Raw genomic sequence first — 18,156 nt, forward strand, 5'->3', positions numbered from 1 at the left:
CACCATGTATGTAGGCCATGGAAGATTTAAATATCTCATTCTATAAATAATAATAAAAACACATTATTTTAGTAAAATGATTAGATACCAATAGAAACAAAGTTTTTAAATGATGTATTCAATTTTTCTGTCATTGACCTTTGATATTTTTTGTACACACTGCACCTTTAATGTGAAAAATATTGACAATGTAGAGGGTGACTGGAGGCGCACTGAGGAGGTAACCGCAGCAAAGTCGCTGTCATGCCTCCAGAGTATATTGTAAGGCTCATTATAGTGTATTAACAGCGTTCCTGAGGAACAATGAGAGGCCCCGAGGCAGAGCCTGAGGCTGGCTGGGACTGACATGGAGACCCAGGGGATCCTGCTCACCACCAGGATTCCATCCCCAGCCAGCAAACTCCATTCATCTCTGCTTCAGCCATCAGTGAGTCACCTAGAAGGACTCAAAACAAAAGGCTAGCCTTTTAATGTGGCTAAAGTTGTATATAAATAATGTATATGAATAAAATTGTATATAAATCAGTTCATTTGTAGAATACTCAATTACACTGCAGGTGTTTGTGTTTCAAAAACACAGAGCAGATGTTTGCGATTCATTATAGCATGTTTACACCAAATTTCCAATCTAATGTCTATAATTTTTTCTATCTTTCCCTTTGTGAAAGACGACAGAAGAGGAGGAGGAGGAGGAGGAGGAGAGACCCGCAGACGATGCTGCGTGCGCAACTCTCGTCTGGAGTCGCTACGACGGGACCGCAATCAAGAGATAAATAGCGACCATATCTATTTATTTTACAATATTAAGGCTCTTATTTCATTGTTAATTGAGACGGAGCGGCCCGAAGATACAGGCGCTAATGCATCGGTCTACTTGAAAGGTCAGTAAATGTTAATGTTTGTAATGAAAAAACAAATTAAATGGAAGAAATACATTTCGGAGCGGAGCATGGATCAGGGTGAGCTAAGGCTTTAACGGTTTTTATGTCGCCAACAGCCTGAAAGGGCTATTGACAATAGCACGTTTCGTCAACTGTAATTTATGCATCTATTTCAATGTTGTCAGATTTAAAATGGCCATTTGCTTTATTGTAAATTATTTGTTTTCCTCTTTACCAATTCACAGACGATATATACGCAGCTAGCTTGCGCTGTTACTCACGCGCAGTGTTTGACAGCGCGAGCTCTGTTATGAAATGTGGGCTAGCTGAAGCTAGAGGAGGATTTTCAGAGATAACAGGTTATTATTTAGCACGAGGACATCTCTGTGTCTCTGCCATGTTTACTGTTTTAATGTCAGAGCAGCCTCACGCGCCCCTCACCCTCCTCCTCCACCAGTGCCTCGACGTGCGCATACACGGCACACACAGCCTCCCAGCTTTTTTTTTTTTTTTTTTTTTTTTTCTTCATCATGGCGAGCTGTCGCTTTGCTTAGAGAGACCAGACGCATCAGGGGACGGGCTCGTGTCTGTCTGGTAGCCGCGTGGCTGGAGGGAAATGGGAGCATTAGCTGTGAAGGAGGAAGGCAAAAATATCCTCACATGAACCCACCGACAGTTACACAGTCATGATCTGTTGCAACAGCCTTGCCTTTCCTTCATACCTTGAACATTATTTTGCTGTGTTGTCCTGACACGTGCAAATTTTAGCATTTCTGTAATGGGTTCCTGCAGTTTGTGACTGAAATAGTAGGACCCCCCCCCCCCTCAAATTTTTGGCCCCCATTCTAATTGTGTAACCCCACATCAAAAATACAAAATATGAACTTATTGAAATTATTTGAACCCTTTATATATAAATTTGATCCCATGATGTCGCTATTTTTTATGAAAAAATGCGCATAAAATTTGTTATTTTCCATATAATATGTATCAGGGGAATGGGGATTTTATTTAAAGATCAAAATCAACGTTTTAACACAATTTTAGTTCATTAATAAGCAACTAAAAGAAATCCCTCAGCTCGCAAACATGTCTCTTATGGAAAATATCTTTTTACCTTTTTTCATAAAACAGCAACATCGTGTTATTAAACTGGCATTAAAAGGAATAAAATTCTTTAAACAATAACATATTTGATTGAATTCTCTGTTGGCCTCAAAGGGTAGGAAATCATAAATCTGAAACTGAAAAAAAACAAAACAACAAAACCCTAACAATGCTACAAAATAAATTTGGTTACTAATTTTTAGTATATTAAAGATAGATCTTTAAATAAAATCCCCAGCCACACAAAATGTATTATATGGAAAGTATTTTTCCCATAAAAACAGGCATTTAAAGTGTTAAAATGATTTTAATAATAAAATATTTCATTGATTTGATTAGAGCTGAAGCTGACAAAAAGATTTGAGAAGGAAAAACTGGAAAATGTCAATCTGTAAGGTTTTTAAAGAGGTTTTTAGAAGATGACTTTTTGTCTTTTAGTGACCTAAAGGTGTAATAAATTGAAATGACCCACAAGGGTTAATAATATTCACCTTGTATAAAGGAGAAATGTGTACTCTAACACATATTTGAAATGCTTGACTGTGTGCTGCATGATTTTGGGTTGTATCTAGTTTAAGTGAAAAATGGTTACCACTATTTTCAGCTGTTCTAGTAGACGTCTTAGATTATTATACAGTTGGACTCATTGTGGCATTTAGGGGATCAGCTGGAGGACTGTTTGCTGAATAAATCTGACTGATGTGAAAGGAGTGTCCATCACGTTGGGAGTCTGTGTGTCTCTCTAATGAGATGTAATTGGCTAGTGGAGTGGAGGGGTGTTGATGGGGATGACCTTTAGATTATCTGCCATCCTCCATCCATCCCCAGTGCTTTTGTTTCCCGTGGTTAAACTCTCAACCCATTACATGGAAGATTTATATGAGAAAATAGAGTAATCCTTGTAGTGTAGCTGGACTGTAATGCAGCTTAAAGCGATAGAGATTGAGGCGTTCTTGTTTTGTCTCCACTGTTGACTTACTACAGCATACATTCCATCAATGAGGCAAGGAAAAAAAGTGGAAATGTGGAAATAATTAAAGTAACAGGGACAGGGAAGGGATTTCATTTGGCTCTCCATCAGGTCTCTTCTTGTCTTTTTACTCAATTAGCTGTTACTGGCTTGTAAACACAGACCTCTTAGAGATGACTTGTGAGATTTATGAAGGCAAATGTGCAGCCTATTTACTTGCCCTTAAAGAAAATGCTTGAGATTGCAGGTTTGCTTGTGTCGCATTTTTCTTGCATTAGCACACGTTTAATGAAAATTGAGTTACACTTGAGCTATTTTAAACAGCCTGATCTACAAACTGTGGTATTGCGTTGGAAATGGGGAACTCTTGCACCGACAACACACTGGATTTAGGAAGATTAAGATCTTAAAGCTATTCATGGAAATAAAGTTAGGTTTAACTCTCAGACAACTCTCAAAACCCTTGCATTAGTGCTAACTGAAGTCCTTCAGCTCACTTGTGGGAAATCAGCAAGAATCAAAGTGTCATTAAATGATGCTGATGTGACATCTTTGTTTGACTTTCCCTATCTGTGATAACAGAGACAAAGCAGAGTCACTGAGTCAGATAATGTAACAGCAAAACAACAGAGAGGAGCACAGTCAGTGTACTTTGGATCCCTCCAATGTGTGCTGGTTAAACTTCCTTCTGCTGCTCATCTGCACAGATTGACATTGTTCTCACATGATTCAAGTGAACTGGAGGTGACGCAGTGACCTGTGAACTGCTGTGCATGCTCAGCAGGGTGGGAAGGCCTTGGACAAGATGTCATCAGAGTGGTTGTTACTGCTTAGCCTCAGGTCACCTGACTTGGAGCAGTTTTAATTTTTCTCTCATAAAGCCAAGTCCTTGTAGAAAAGGTTGCTATGTTAAAAGGGAAGATTAAGTCAGTTCATCATATGGGCTGTTTCCTCACTTTGTGCATAAGCGGGACAAATCATCGGGAGTCTGTGACAGTAGGAGTGCCTTCACCAAGAAAGACTTCTTTCATATTGGTCAGGGAGTTCATATCATGCCACACACCTTATGACGGTGTTATCAAGCAGGAAATATCTTGCCTCAAACTTCCTGGAATGCAAGAAGACCACGGCATCCAAATAGTTGAAAAATGGATCTGAATTTCCTATTTATAGTCCTAAATTAGACTATGAGACACAATTTACTGTATTTCGTTTTTCAGACAAAGAAAACAACATAGAAAAGTGGGGAACTAATTAACCCTAAAAACTTGGCCAGATCAGCAGCACCCCCGAGCACTATGGCTTATATTGTCAACAATATCTCAGTAATGGTAGTATGTAACTCTGTGGGGTAAATTGTGATGTATAGCTTATCCTTTACGTGATCTACAGACGTTTTCCAGACATTTATATCCTGTCCAGGAGGAATTCAGCCACAAAATGTAGTGTTTATTCAGAGATTCTGTGGTAAATCCATAATGATTGATCCATGATAACACCATTATTTATCATACTTTTTTTTAAAAAGATTGCTATTACAATTATGTTGATAAGAGACCTTTGACCTGGAAATTGTGATCCAACCACTTCCTGTCAAACATTCGACCAATCAGAGCATAAATTGAAGGTAATGTCCAATCAGGAGCAACCAAAGGTCAACAAGTGAGCAGAAAGTTCTACAGGGTGTGCAGAATTATTGGGCAAGTTGTATTTTTGAGGATTAATTTTATTATAGAACAACAACTATGTTTGCAATGAACACAAAAGACTCATAAATATCAAAGCTGAATATTTTTGGAAGTTGGAGTGGGGCTTTTTTAGTTTTAGTATCTTAGGAGGATATCTGTGTGTGCAGGTGACTATTACTGTGCATAATTATTAGGCAACTTAACAAACCAAATATATACCCATTTCACTTATTTATTTTCACCAGGGAAACCAATATAACAACTCAAAATTTACAAATATACATTTCTGGCATTCAAAAACAAAACAAAAACAAATCAGTGACCAATATAACCACCTTTCTTTGTGAGGACACTCTAAAGCCTGATATCCATAGATTATGTCAGTGTCTTGATCTGTTCACCATCAACATTGCGTGCAGCAGCAACCACAGCCTCCCAGACACTGTTCAGAGAGGTGTACTGTTTTCCCTCCCTGTAGATCTCACATTTGATGAGGGACCACAGGTTCTCTTTGGGGTTAAGATCAGGTGAACAAGGAGGCCATGTCATTATTTTTTCTTCTTTTAGACCTTTTCTGGCCAGCCACGCAGTGGAGTACTTGGATGCGTGTGATGGAGCATTGTCCTGCATGAAAATCATGTTTTTCTTGAACGATGCTGACTTCTTCCTGTACCACTGCTTGAAGAAGGTATCTTCCAGAAACTGGCAGTAGGACAGGGAGTTGAGTTTGACTCCATCCTCAACCCGAAAAGGTCCCACAAGCTCATCTTTGATGATACCAGCCCATACCAGTACCCCACCTCCACCTTGCTGGCGTCTGAGTCAGAGTGGAGCTCTCTGCCCTGTACTGATCCAGTCACGGGCCCATCCATCTGGCCCATCAAGACTCACTCTCATTTCATCAGTCCACAAAACCTTAGAAAAATCGGTGTTATGATATTTCTTGGCCCAGTCTTGACGTTTTATCTTGTGTGTCTTGTTCAGTGGTGGTCGTTTTTCAGCCTTCCTTACCTTGGCCATGTCCCTGAGTATTGCACACCTTGTGCTTCTTTGCACTCCAGTGATGTTGCAGCTCTGAAATATGGCAAAACTGGTGGCCAATGGCATCTTGGCAGCTTCACGCTTGATTTTCCTCAGTTCATGGGCTGTTATTTTTTTCAACACACTTCTTGCGACCCTGTTGACTATTTTGAATGAAACGCTTGATTGTTCGATGATCACGCCTCAAAAGCTTGGCAATTTTAAGAGTGCTGCATCCCTCTGCAAGACATCTCACTATTTTTGACTTTTCAGAGTCCGTCAAATCTCTCTTCTGACCCATTTTGCCAAAGGAATGGAAGTTGCCTAATAATTATGCACACCTGATATAGGGTGTTGATGTCATTAGACCACACCCCTTCTCATTACAGAAATGCACATCACCTGATATGCTTAATTGGTAGTAGGCTTTCAAGCTTGTACCGGTTGGAGTAGAACAACATGCATAAAGAGGATGATGTGATCAAAATACTCATTTGCCTAATAATTCTGCACACACTGTATGTGTGCCTGAAAAAGAAGAAAAATAATCCTCCTCTATGGCTGGAATAACGCTGAGAAGACAGTATTGATGTACCAAAAACAAGCTGAGTTGGAGTTGATTTTGTGAGGATAGTAGGTAAATAGTAGCATATATAACTCTAAACAGAAAAAAACTTTTGCTTAATGATTTGTGCATGCAAGACGGATGCATAGCCATGCATTTGCTCAGTTACTTGAGTCAACAATTTATCCGAGTCCATTTTTTTTTCTGGCCTGTGATCTTGTGATTTGCAGGATGAATCCTCCATGTGTAGACAGAGTAGTTAATGGGCCACATAAGTCTGTAACTTTCATGCTGGCTGCCATGAAAAGCCAACTCATCACTCATGAGCCACACTAAAAATTAAAAATATGTCTATGGTGGGAAATAAATACAGGAGTTTCATGTTGTTAATGCCGGAAAAGCTTCTATTGGATTTTAATAAAGTCGCTTTAGGGATGCTTTCATGAATCCAGTGTAATCCATCAGAGCCCTGTTACAATGTCTCATCTGTGTTACAGAACAATATAAAACAAGCCTTGAGGGGACAGAGGTCTCCTCCTTGCTGCTCACTGAGGCAACCCAACACCACATGAAAGCAGTGCAGCAAGAGAAAAGTGTTATGGTTTTACTTGAAAATTGTAACTTAAGCACCTGCATTTAATTGCCTTTTTACTTTAAAGGTAGAATACTTTATGTTGCAAATGAGAGTCCCCGCACATGCACGACCTGAACGTTGTCCTTGTTGCACCCATCACTATGAATAATTAACCATGCTGATATCGGATGTAATGTCTCTCCAGGCACCCGAGGGATGCTTATCATTACAGATGGATGATGGTTGACAGCCAGTGCAGGCAGGACATGTGTTGTATGGAGGTGTCATGTAGTGAGGAAGACAGCTTACAGTGTAAAACACAGCAGCAACTCACACATTGTCTCAAACTCATAGATTGATCAAAACTGGGTCCTGTTTCCCTGTGTGACCAGTACAGATGTGGAAATGTACACGTACGTACATTAAAAATAAGTTCTAGCTCTTGACAAGTTACTCTAATCATAATGTAAAATATTGCATTTTTTTGGTTCCAGATGTCAGATTAATTGTGATCTGTAAGTTGTAATGCACATGTAATTTAGTAAATATGTAAATGTTTAATATGTAGAAAAAGTTAAATATATAAAAAAATGTTAATATAATTAAATCTAATGTAATATCATACATCTATTGGTAGATATGTTGTATATAAATAAATCAATAGGAATTGAATATAAAGAGGCAAAATATTTTTGAAATTGCACTAATTTTTCTCAAGCAATTCCAGGTTTTTAATGTTTCCTAAAACGATAAAATACATTAAATTTAAACATCTAGATAAAATGATTATAGTTTTTTGCACTAAAATAAAGGGAAAATTTGAAAGTTGTTCTGTTATTTTACTGGTCCGCCCCACTAGAGATCAAATTGTACTGAATGCATCCCCTAAACTACATGCTGGTGGTGGATGAGCAGAGCTGGTTGTGTCAAAATCAGCTTGGTGGGGTAATAACAGATGAGAAGAGAGTTTTAAAGAATGTGACTGATTGGTTGGAAAAGCAAGTCAGGCAGGAACCTTGTTGGAGCAGAGTTGAACTGAGAATTAGGTGAGTTTGACAGAGTGGGAAATTAAAGTGACAAAGCGTAGCAGGATGAAAAGTACAAACACCAGATAATAAGAACAGACGTGAGGGAAAATAGCTTCCTCATTGGATGTATTAATGTTGAATCTCTTCTGGTCAGAAAGATTCACCATGTAGCTTTGTGAAGTTTGTTTCCACTGACTTTGTCAGAAGAAGAAAAAAATATGTGAAGGTTTTTCAGGCCTTATTTGAGAGAAGTTTGACAGGAAAAGGATCAGAAAGAGAGACAGAGGATAATGTGCAGCAAGAGGCCACAGAAGCCTTGTACTCAGGCTGGTTGTGTCAAGCAGCTTCATTAGGGCCGGACAAAATCTATAGATTTTCTATCTAGATTTTCTATTGAGACTTTTTCACACGTGACAGAATGAGGGAAAATCGTTCATATTGGGATAGCTTGTTTTGAGTTAAAAGTATCTTTTCTTTTTGCATTTTGCACAACTATTTTTGTTATGGCCATTGAAAAGTATTTTTCATTCATTTTGCATTTTATTTAATAAATAGTTATAAACAATAAGTAAAAGTTTCAGTCATCCGTTTAATGCACGTGCTGCTAATCCTGAATAAAAGTGCAATTAGCACTCAAGGCTGTAAATTAGAACTGTTTGATTATTTAACAATAAAAATTATAAGAAGATATAGGTCGTATATTGGGATTTGGGTAAAAAATACTGGGATGTGAAATTAGGTTCATATTGCCCACTCTAAGCTTCACATGGGACCCATCATGTGAATGATATAGTATTAAACCAATGGTTTAAACTTTGGCACATTTTCACACTTTGGGGCCGGCGTTCTGACCTAAAAACTTTGTGTTTCTGACTCGTCCTGGAGCTGTCGTTGCCCTGCAGCGTTCCAAGGCTGAGAAACTGCACATCAGAGTGACTTTTACTGACTGAAGAGAGCTCAGAGATGGGACAGGATGAAAAATGGATGTGAGTTAGCCTTCATTTGGGGATATATCACTGAGAAAATCTCCCAAATTTCAGTAGCAGATCTTTAAAACAGTTCGTGTTTACCTTTTTTTTTATTTTTTTATTTATTTTATCTTGGATCAGACAGTGGTTACCTGGCCTGAGTAAATATGGCAAACCTGCTTCTACTTTTCTTAACAGCACCTTAAATAAACTTTGTTTAATTAGCAGCCAATCAGAATTTCCACTAGCTAGCTTTCTGTTTTTTCAAGGAAAATAATCCAGATCAGAAGTGCAACTGAATGTCATGAGCCGTGGACATGAGGACCCAGGTGCAGGCAAAAGAGGTCGGAGGCAGACCGGTGCAGTCAAAGATTTTAATAACAAAAACCAAATTTACCAAAATAAAAGACTATGGTGGCAAAACTCTTGACATGGCATGGAAGATCTAACAGTAACTATCAACCAACAGAAAGCAATCAACTGGCAAGCAACCAATGGACTTAGAAGGAACTAACAAGGCACATGTGAAACTAACACACTAATTAACCAGGTGAACTAATGACCAGAAACCAGAAAAGCAACACAGAACTAAACATGACCTTAAATACAAGAAACCAAGAGCATAAACCATGAACATAAAAACCAAACACATGAACCATGAATCATGACACTGAATGAATTCACTCACACGTTTCTTTAAACGGTTTTTAATTAAGGATTTTTTATGAAAATGATAAACAGCAATTTTGTCTATTCCATCAAGTAACAAAGAAACACATTTATAACGATTAATTTTAAGCTTTAGTAGATTTTTTACATAACCTAAATAACAAGAACAGATTTGGCTGTTCAAAATTTTGGGATATTTGAATAGAAGTCAAAAATGGATCAAAAGAAAAGAACAAAACCTGCAGAACAAACTAAATTGTCTACATAAATCAAACTAAGTAGTTTTCTTTACGCCTCATTTCATTGACATGTAATCAGATACAGTATCTTCAGCTCTCTCATTCAGATCTTTTAATCTGTGATTGTGTCTTCAGCTCGGCGTTTGTGCACGAACTCTGGACCGAGTGACCACAAAATGTCTTTCATCTCTTTTTCGTCGACATTCTCCCCTACCTCCTTTCTTTTCCTGTAACCAGCCTTATTCGTTACACCGTCCAATTGCCTTTCTGTCTTTTATTCTCCTTTTCTTCAGGTTGTAGCTCATAAACGACACCTTGCATGCATGGATGATGTATTATGTAATAGTGTTCATAGCCAGGACAGATAACTGAAATGATTTCCTTCATTCATCAACTTTAAAAGTGGACAGTAAATTTTCATTTATACTCAACTAAATAAATCCAAACTTTGAATTTGGTGGGTGTTGATATAGGGGCTTGCTTCTCAGCCTTTAAAAAATGAATATGAACTCATATTAGTCAAGTCAGAAAATGTCATCAGGATTGCATCAGTTTGGGTCCACCTTGTTCTCCAGAGAAGGTGTTCTGTCAAAATGTGCTACCTTGTTAAAACATCCTACTGCAGGCTGAATTTTTAGACCGTTGGTCTGTGCTACCTCATCAGAAAATAATATAACATCTTTTTTGTTTGTTTGTTTTTTGTTTTTTTATACTTTTGTGCGTTCAAAAAAATTGTTTAAAGATCAATAAGTCACAATTTTCAGGATTTCATCACAGAAACAGAAGTTGTAGAATCAGCTGATACTGTACTACAAGTTTTTTCAGTTTGGATTAGATTATTTTTGTGTAATTTAGGCTCAATGTGCTAATAAAGTTGGTTAAAGTGGAAAAGTAATTATCAGATCATGTAGGTGAAGTTGTGCTGAAATAAAAGATGGCAAACTTGGGTATGGTAAACATTTTTTATGTGGTATATAAACATAAAATCTGAAGTATTTGATGACCAAAATAGGCTCAGACCCCAAATGGTTAATTAGGTCTTACATGTCAGAGTATTACTTTTATTCACTTTACGTCTCAGTGGTTTAAATGTTGTACTTCATCAGTGTTTCATCTAAAACTCAGGATATTTATGGCTCTGCAGCTTCAACTCTCCTTTAATCTCTTTTTAATTGCTGCCCCTACTGCAAGGCAGGGTAATATTTTCTCAGTATGTTTTCTTGATCATAAAATCCTTTTTTATATTGAATCAAATAACAAACATACCAAATGTTCCTGCAGCTATAACTGTAGTCTTAGCTGAGCTGTAGTAGACAAAACACTCATGTCGTGTCCTTCCAGCGGCGTCTCAGAGGAAAAATTCCAGAGACTTCTACAACAATTTGGTGTGCTTTTGGGACAAAGGATTTTCTATTTCTTTTTAACTTCTGCTCACCATCAAACACTCTGTTTCCTGTTTTTCAGCACTGTCCAGAAGAATAATGGATGAGATCTCAAACTGATGTTGGATGAGCTGTATCAACGTTTGTGATGGAAGGTAATGATAACGTGCCTGTAACTGCAACCCAGCCGCAGACGGAGGTGTGCAGCAGTGAGGACGGAAGAGAAGACCTCAGCAAACTGGGAGATGGAGCAGATCCACTCATTGCTGATTCATGTGACGGCAACGTGATGGGACTGAACAAAGCCGGACTCGTTAATCATGCGGACAACCCCACGCCATCGGTGGTGAGTCCCACGGCTGAGTCTGCGGGAGGAGTCTCTCTGAAAGTCGCTACAACTGTGCTCCACCCGGTGTGTCTAGGAGAGAGTCCTCTGATGCTGCCCATCCACCTCCAGATGGCCGGAGCGACCGGGCCTCAGCTTGGCCAAATGGGGGCAGCGCCGTACTTGATAACGAGCCAAAGTCCGGTTTCACTCCCACTGGTTTTGGACCAGCAGGTTCTTCAACACATGAGTCCCTCTGTGATCCCTCAGAGCGCTAACTGTGCACCGCTGCCGCTCCAGAACAACGCACTGTGCCAGAATCCTCTGACGTTTGGTTTACCTCCAGCTGTCGACCCGAAGGCGGCTGGACAGGTGCAGGATGCCAACCTGCTCTCTCTTCTGCAGAATCCGGCATTTGCAGCCATTTTGCAAGATCTCTTCCCTTCCCAGGCAGGTTCCTCAAACTGTCAGTCTCCAAGCTCTTCCTTCTTGCCCCTCCCGCCCCTCACACCTCCTTACGCCTCCCCTCTGGCCCCTTTGGTTCCTCCTGCCACCCTCCTAGTCCCCTACCCGGTCATCATTCCCCTTCCTGTGCCTCTCCCTGTCCCTCTCCCTATCCCCATCCCTGTCCCTCAGACTGAGGACTCAAAGGGGAACATGCCAAAACCAGTTTGCACTGTGAGTAAAAGCACTCAGACGTCACCTAAAGATACTACCTCTCCCTCATTGTCTTCAAGAAAATGCATGCCACCATTCCAGCCACAAAATGCATCCCCGTCCTCTCTGCCTCTGGAGGAGGGACACGTTCTGGACCTCTCTGTCAGGGCATGTCCAATTGAACCAAAACAGGAATATTCCAGTCCACAGCAGGACAACGTGCTGGACTTATCGGTGCCTGGTGTGAGGAAAAAGTGTGTCCAGTCAGACAGACAGGTAACTTTCCAGTCAGGTCCAGACACAAGCGGCCCTGCTTTGTCTCTGGGTGTTGAATGTACTCAGAGTTTAGATTCCAAACTCCTGGGCAGCCTCGCGTCCCTGGAGTTCAGCCGGCAGCACAAGTGGCTGGTGGACACCAGTGGTGCTGGATCTAGCTCTCTAGGTCAAGAGGCATCACTCAGCGGAGCCGGAAATCTTGAGATAGTCAGCACCTCGCAGACGGCCAAGGTCATCGTCTCTGTGAAAGACGCAATCCCCGCCATCCTCTGTGGGAAGATAAAAGGTCTTTCCGGAGTCTCCACCAAGAACTTCTCCATCAAACGGGATGGCAGCCAAGGGGCGTCCCTACAGCATCTCTACGGGGTCCCGTCAGTGTCTCAAGGGGAGCAGCAAGACCCAAACAACCCTCACAAGAAGATCTCTAAAAACAGAGCTATAAAACTGAAGAAGGTGAGCTCACAGGAGATCCACTTCCTTCCTATTAAGAAACAGAGACTCGCTGCGTTGCTTCCCAGGAAGTGACAACGCTCACCACATGAAACACACCAGGAGACATTCTGTGATCAAAATCAACCACTTTTTCATCCAATCAGAGGGCAGATTGGCTCTAAAAATCTCTGATAGTGTGACACAGAAGTTACCCAATAGACTTTTCTGAATGGTTTTGTTTTTTTGATAATGTGCTAGCTTACAGCATCATGCTAAAACAGAAATGTTTCTGTCAGTGTTGTGTAAGGCAGCTTCATTGGTTCTTTGTGTCTTTGTATAAACAGAAAAGGTGAAGAATATTGTTTGACTCTGTAGTTACAGCAAAGACACACAGGATCCATCCTTCCATTAAATTTTTATGTAAGAGCACTGAACAGCTAAAAAAAAAAAAAAAAAGAAGAAGTTTACTGAGAGATGACGTGACCGAGACTGTTAAAACGTTGTCCCACTGTTGGAAATCCACACAATCATTAGTAGCTCACCGAAGTGAATTCTTCTTTCCATATTTAGTTGTTTGGCTTGGCATAACTGGTTTAACCTCTTCTTGACTAGAACCCCCCCCCCACGTACCAGAAGATGTGTGCAGTATAGAAGATCTTTGGACACGCTAGGAAGCATCAATCGTAACGTGTAGCATACCACAATGACAGGGAGTTGTAGGAATTCAAACCGCTAGCGATTATATGAGAATGTAAGAAAAACATGAGAACATCACTGTCCAGTTCAGAGCTTCTGCTAACTTCTCCACTTCAAGCAAACCACACAAACAAGGTGTCACATGAAAGCAGAGACTGCTGATTACAAAGAGGTCTGTCTCAAGAAAAACTCTCAGAGCTGGCAGCCAAAGAGTAGCAAACACAAAATCATCATCCACCATAAATTATGTCTTACTTCAGCTGTTATCTGGTCAAAGTTTTTATTCCAAGTCCAAAAAAAACTCTGCTAGTATCTTCTCTGTGGCTGTCTTTGTTTGAAATAAACCATGAAGGTCCTGCTAATTTCCATGGAGATGAAGAAGGTTTATAGTGAATTATTCACTCTTGCCATCATAAACTATCTTGGGCTTCACTTCTTGCTGGATCCTCATGGTGTTTCTAAGGTGAATGTGGGGGCTATCCCTGGATTCTCCTGACTCTGACCATTGATAGAGGTGTTCAACATCAACATCGGCTGATGGCTTCCTGAGATATTTTACCTGCGTAACACCTCCATTAAAACATCTGTAAAACAGCTCCGGTTCACTTTATAGCTTCTACTTTTGCACAATTCCTCATCAGACATTACTTTACTCATTCTTAGACGAATAGGGCTGCTATCCTCTGGTTTTCACAGAAAATAATGTGGTTTTCTTTTAGGAGGAGATAAATATTTACATTTTACTCAAACACAGTAACATATGACTTGATTCTGAGACTTCTGTAGTAATCTCACATCTCAGCTTTCTTTTGAGACCAAGATTACCTATACATCCCTTGTAGTTGTGAAGATATGCTTAATTTATTTTGCGTATCTAATTTCAGGCAGCAGGCAGAAAAAAAGGCCTAGTCAAGAAGAGGTTAATAAAAACTAGCCAAAGACCAGAACCACAGTTGCCACCGTTGTCACTGCAACAAAACCCAGAATTTATAGTTTAACAGCAGCAGCTTTCATATTGTTTTCACATGTAAACAGATCTGTCTGTTAAGAATAGCGAGCGTTACAGATTCCAGTCATTTTAGTTGACGGCTGAATCAGCCAAAGCTTAAAAACGCCTCAAAGCAAGTGTGTAAAACACTGTGAACCCCCCTACACACACACACACACACACAGAGAGAGAGAGAGAGTTCTGTTAAACTATTAAGTGAATCTAGGTGGAAATTTCATTCATGGAGAGGAAATGAAGTGAAGAAACCACAGTAAAGAATTCATTTTCTTTGCTTTGGTAAGAAAAAAAAACTTTTTTTTTTTTTGTTGTTGTTGTTTTATTGGTGATTAGTGTATTTATAAGTATTGACCAGACCCCCCACAAACTTTTTTCTTCTTCTTTTTTTTTATTAATTAGCCATGTCAGTGTGAAACATTTGTTCTTTGTGGTTTTGTGTCATTTTGTGGAGCTCGGTATTTCTCACCCTCATGGTCCTGAGTGGAGTTGTGAATGTGGAGCTAGTTGTATGTGTGAGTGTGTGTGTTGTTTATTTATCATATTGAGTGCACTTTGTCATAGTTTAGTTTAAAAAGAAACCTTGCAGGGTGCCCTACCTATTTGATATGAAAGCATTGCCCCCTCTCTGATTACAACAGTTATGTAAATCTGCACGTTACAGGCCAAGAAGTAATAACAGCCATATGCAGACTGTCTGAAGGAGCAGAAATGGAAAATATGTAGAAGCTCGACTTTTTTTTTTTTTAAACTAGTTCTTTATTTATAACTGTGTACTTTAGAAATCCCAGAAGATCCTAACTCGTACCTGTGGATGAGCAGGTTGAACTGATCGCTTTAACCGGACTGGATCTCCCACTAATTTATTATTTGTGAAACATTTATTTATAGTGTTTTTATGTACTGGATGGTCAGTGAGGAGATGAAGAGCGACTGGATATGAAGGCAAGGCATCAACCTGAAGCACTCTCTGCTACTGACAGCAGTTCAAAGTTCAAATTAATTATAAAGTGCTGAAAGTTAAATATTTGCTTGCTGTACTGTATGTGTGCTTTTATATGGAAGTTAACTAAAATCTCCAAGTCTAAATATTTTTGTCTGGCTGGTTTTGATTTTTTTTTTTAATGTGACCTCTTCTATGGTAAAACTGGTTGAAAACGAGGGTAAACTGTCAAAAATCACTCTTGAGCCTGACTTGGTAAAGTTGTGCTTAGAATTCAACTAACATTAGAAAAAAATAAAGTTTTATCTTGCAAAATGAACAAATAATTTTTATCTTATATATTTTAATAATAATAATAATAACAATTTTTATTTGTTTTGCACTGAGGAGTTCCTGCTGGTAAGGAGGGGCATGTCCATGAATGCACTGGTAGGTGAGGAGAGAGACCTTGTATTCTATCCTGAGTGGGGTGGGGAGCCAGTGAAGAGTTTTCAGGATGGGGGTGATATAGTCTTGTTTGCACACCCTCATCAGGATCCTGGCAGCGCTGTTCTGGATGTACTGCAGTCTCTGAATGCTCTTGCCAGGGATCCCAATGAGGAGGGTATTACAGTAATCTAGCCTGGAGCAGACAAAGGTATGGACGAGCATCATGCATCTGCCATCTGCATGTGTCTTTTCATACAGGTTGTTGTGTTTGAGGTGAGCGAAAAGTTGTGCTGCAACCATTTTTTCTAGAACATTTGACAGAAATGGAAGACTGGAGATGGGCCTGTAGTTGGAGAGAACCTCTGGATCCAGGGTGGCTTTTTTCAGTAGAGGTCTGATGACAGCAGCTTTTAATGCAGGCAGGATACAGCCAGCCAGGAGGGAGTGGTTTATGATCTTGGTGATGAGTGGAGAAATAACCTTCAGCAAGGCTGAGGGGAACGGTCCAGGGCGCAGGTAGACGGCTTCATTTTCCTGATGATGTCCTTCATCTCATCCTGAGTGGCAGCTGGCTTATTATTGAAAAAAGTTATTTAGAGTTATTGAGGCTGTTATTGATGATGGTAGAGTAAAACCTGGACCCCGCAATCCTCAGAGCTTCTTCCCTCTGGTGTTCCCTATATGCCTGTTTGAGCATTGGTCAGGCCAGAGGCTTTGAGCCGTCTCTCAAGGACACGCCCAGCCGTCTTTATTTTTCGCAGCTCACAGGTGTACCAGGGTGCTGAGCATGTGAATGAGATGGATCTGGATGTTAGGGTGGCATGACATTCCAGAAGACTGTTCAGGGACTGGTTGTAAAAATCCAGAGTCAGCAACCATAAGAAAGTCGGTAGGGCCAGAGGAGAGAATTGAAGATCCAGAGCCAGGGCATCTGTTTTAATGTTCTTCAGATTTCTGAAATGGATCCATTACTTTGGTTTAATATGGGGGGAAGGAAAAGCAGCTCCAAGACATTTTACTTTGTAAGTATGGATGACCCTATCCCTGAGTCATTACTTCCAGTTCTAAAGAACACAGTATAAAGAACTATTTACTCCAGTGTGAGCACAAAATTATGTACAATTAGCTGCCATGTTAGGTCCACCTTGCTAGTACCAGGTTGGACCTCCTTTTTAACTGCCTTAATTCTTAATGTGATATATTCAATAAAATGGTGGAAACATTCTTTAGAGATTTTGATCCATATGGACATGATAGCATCACACAGTTGCTGCAGATTTGTCAGTGTGGTGGTTAAACCAGGCCATTTTGGTACTAAGGGGCCCAAAGTGGGCCAAGAAAATATCCCCCCACACCATCACACCACCAGCAGCCTGAAGCATTGATCCAAGGCCGGATGGATTCATGTTTTCATGACGTATCCACATAATTCTGAGCCTAGTATTTGAATGTGGAGCTAAAATTGGAGACTCATCAGACCAGCAACGTTTCTCCATCTTCTATTGTCCAGTGTTGGTGAGTGTGTGTGAATTGTAGCCTCAGTTTTCTGTTTTTAGCTGACAGGAAGCACCCGGTGTGGTCTTCTGCTGCTGTAGCCCATCTGCTTCAAGGCTGGACGTGTTGCGTATTCAGAGATGCTGTTCTGCAGACCTTGGTTGGAACCAGTGCTTATTGGACTTCCTGTTGTCTTTCTATCATCTCCAACCAGTCTGTCTATTCTCCTCTGACCTCTGACATCAACAAGACATTCTGGTCCAGACAAATGCTGCTCTCTGGATATTTTCTCTTCTTCAGACCATTCTCATTCCACGTTCAAAGTCACTTCAATGTCCTTTCTTCCTCATTCTGATGTTCAGTTTGAACTTCATCAAGTCGTCTTCACCATGTCTACATGTGTTAAGTTGCTGCCCTGTGATTGGCTGATTAGATATTTGTGTTAACTAAACAAGTAGAAGCAATAAAGTGACCAGTAAATATACTGTCAGTTTAGTCTGAACAGTGTTTAAGTGATGCTGCTGTAACCATGGCAACTTAAATCTCTACAGCTGAGCTTGTCTGGGTCCAGATCTATGAATTTGTCAGGCAAGAACTGAGCAGTTCAATCATTCTTTTCTTCTAAACTGAGCCAAGTTATTCTGGATTTTATTTTATTTCTTTTTGTTTTTGCTTTTCAGATTAAAAAAAAGTAAATGAAGCTGATGTGAGAAGGATAATAATGGACCTCACTTTCCAAATCAGCTACCAGATGGCATGTTTTCACAGCAAACACCCACAGTTGTTGTAAACAGCAGGAACGCGTGCATC

General features: G+C 40.0%; 1 protein-coding gene across 1 annotated transcript; it reads left to right on the forward strand.

Moving 5' to 3' along the window:
• The first annotated feature begins 390 nt into the window (after positions 1-390).
• LOC121653684 (retinoic acid-induced protein 2-like) lies at positions 391-14,727 on the forward strand. Its single transcript, XM_042007325.1, has 3 exons — positions 391-427; positions 669-881; positions 11,174-14,727. Exon 3 carries the CDS (start codon positions 11,240-11,242, stop codon positions 12,872-12,874), a length of 1,635 nt encoding a protein of 544 aa, XP_041863259.1. The 5' UTR covers positions 391-427; positions 669-881; positions 11,174-11,239; the 3' UTR covers positions 12,875-14,727.
• The last annotated feature ends 3,429 nt before the right edge of the window (positions 14,728-18,156 follow it).

This window comes from Melanotaenia boesemani, chromosome 14 (assembly GCF_017639745.1).
Source record: "Melanotaenia boesemani isolate fMelBoe1 chromosome 14, fMelBoe1.pri, whole genome shotgun sequence".
In the NCBI taxonomy this organism is placed as follows: Eukaryota; Metazoa; Chordata; class Actinopteri; order Atheriniformes; family Melanotaeniidae; genus Melanotaenia; species Melanotaenia boesemani.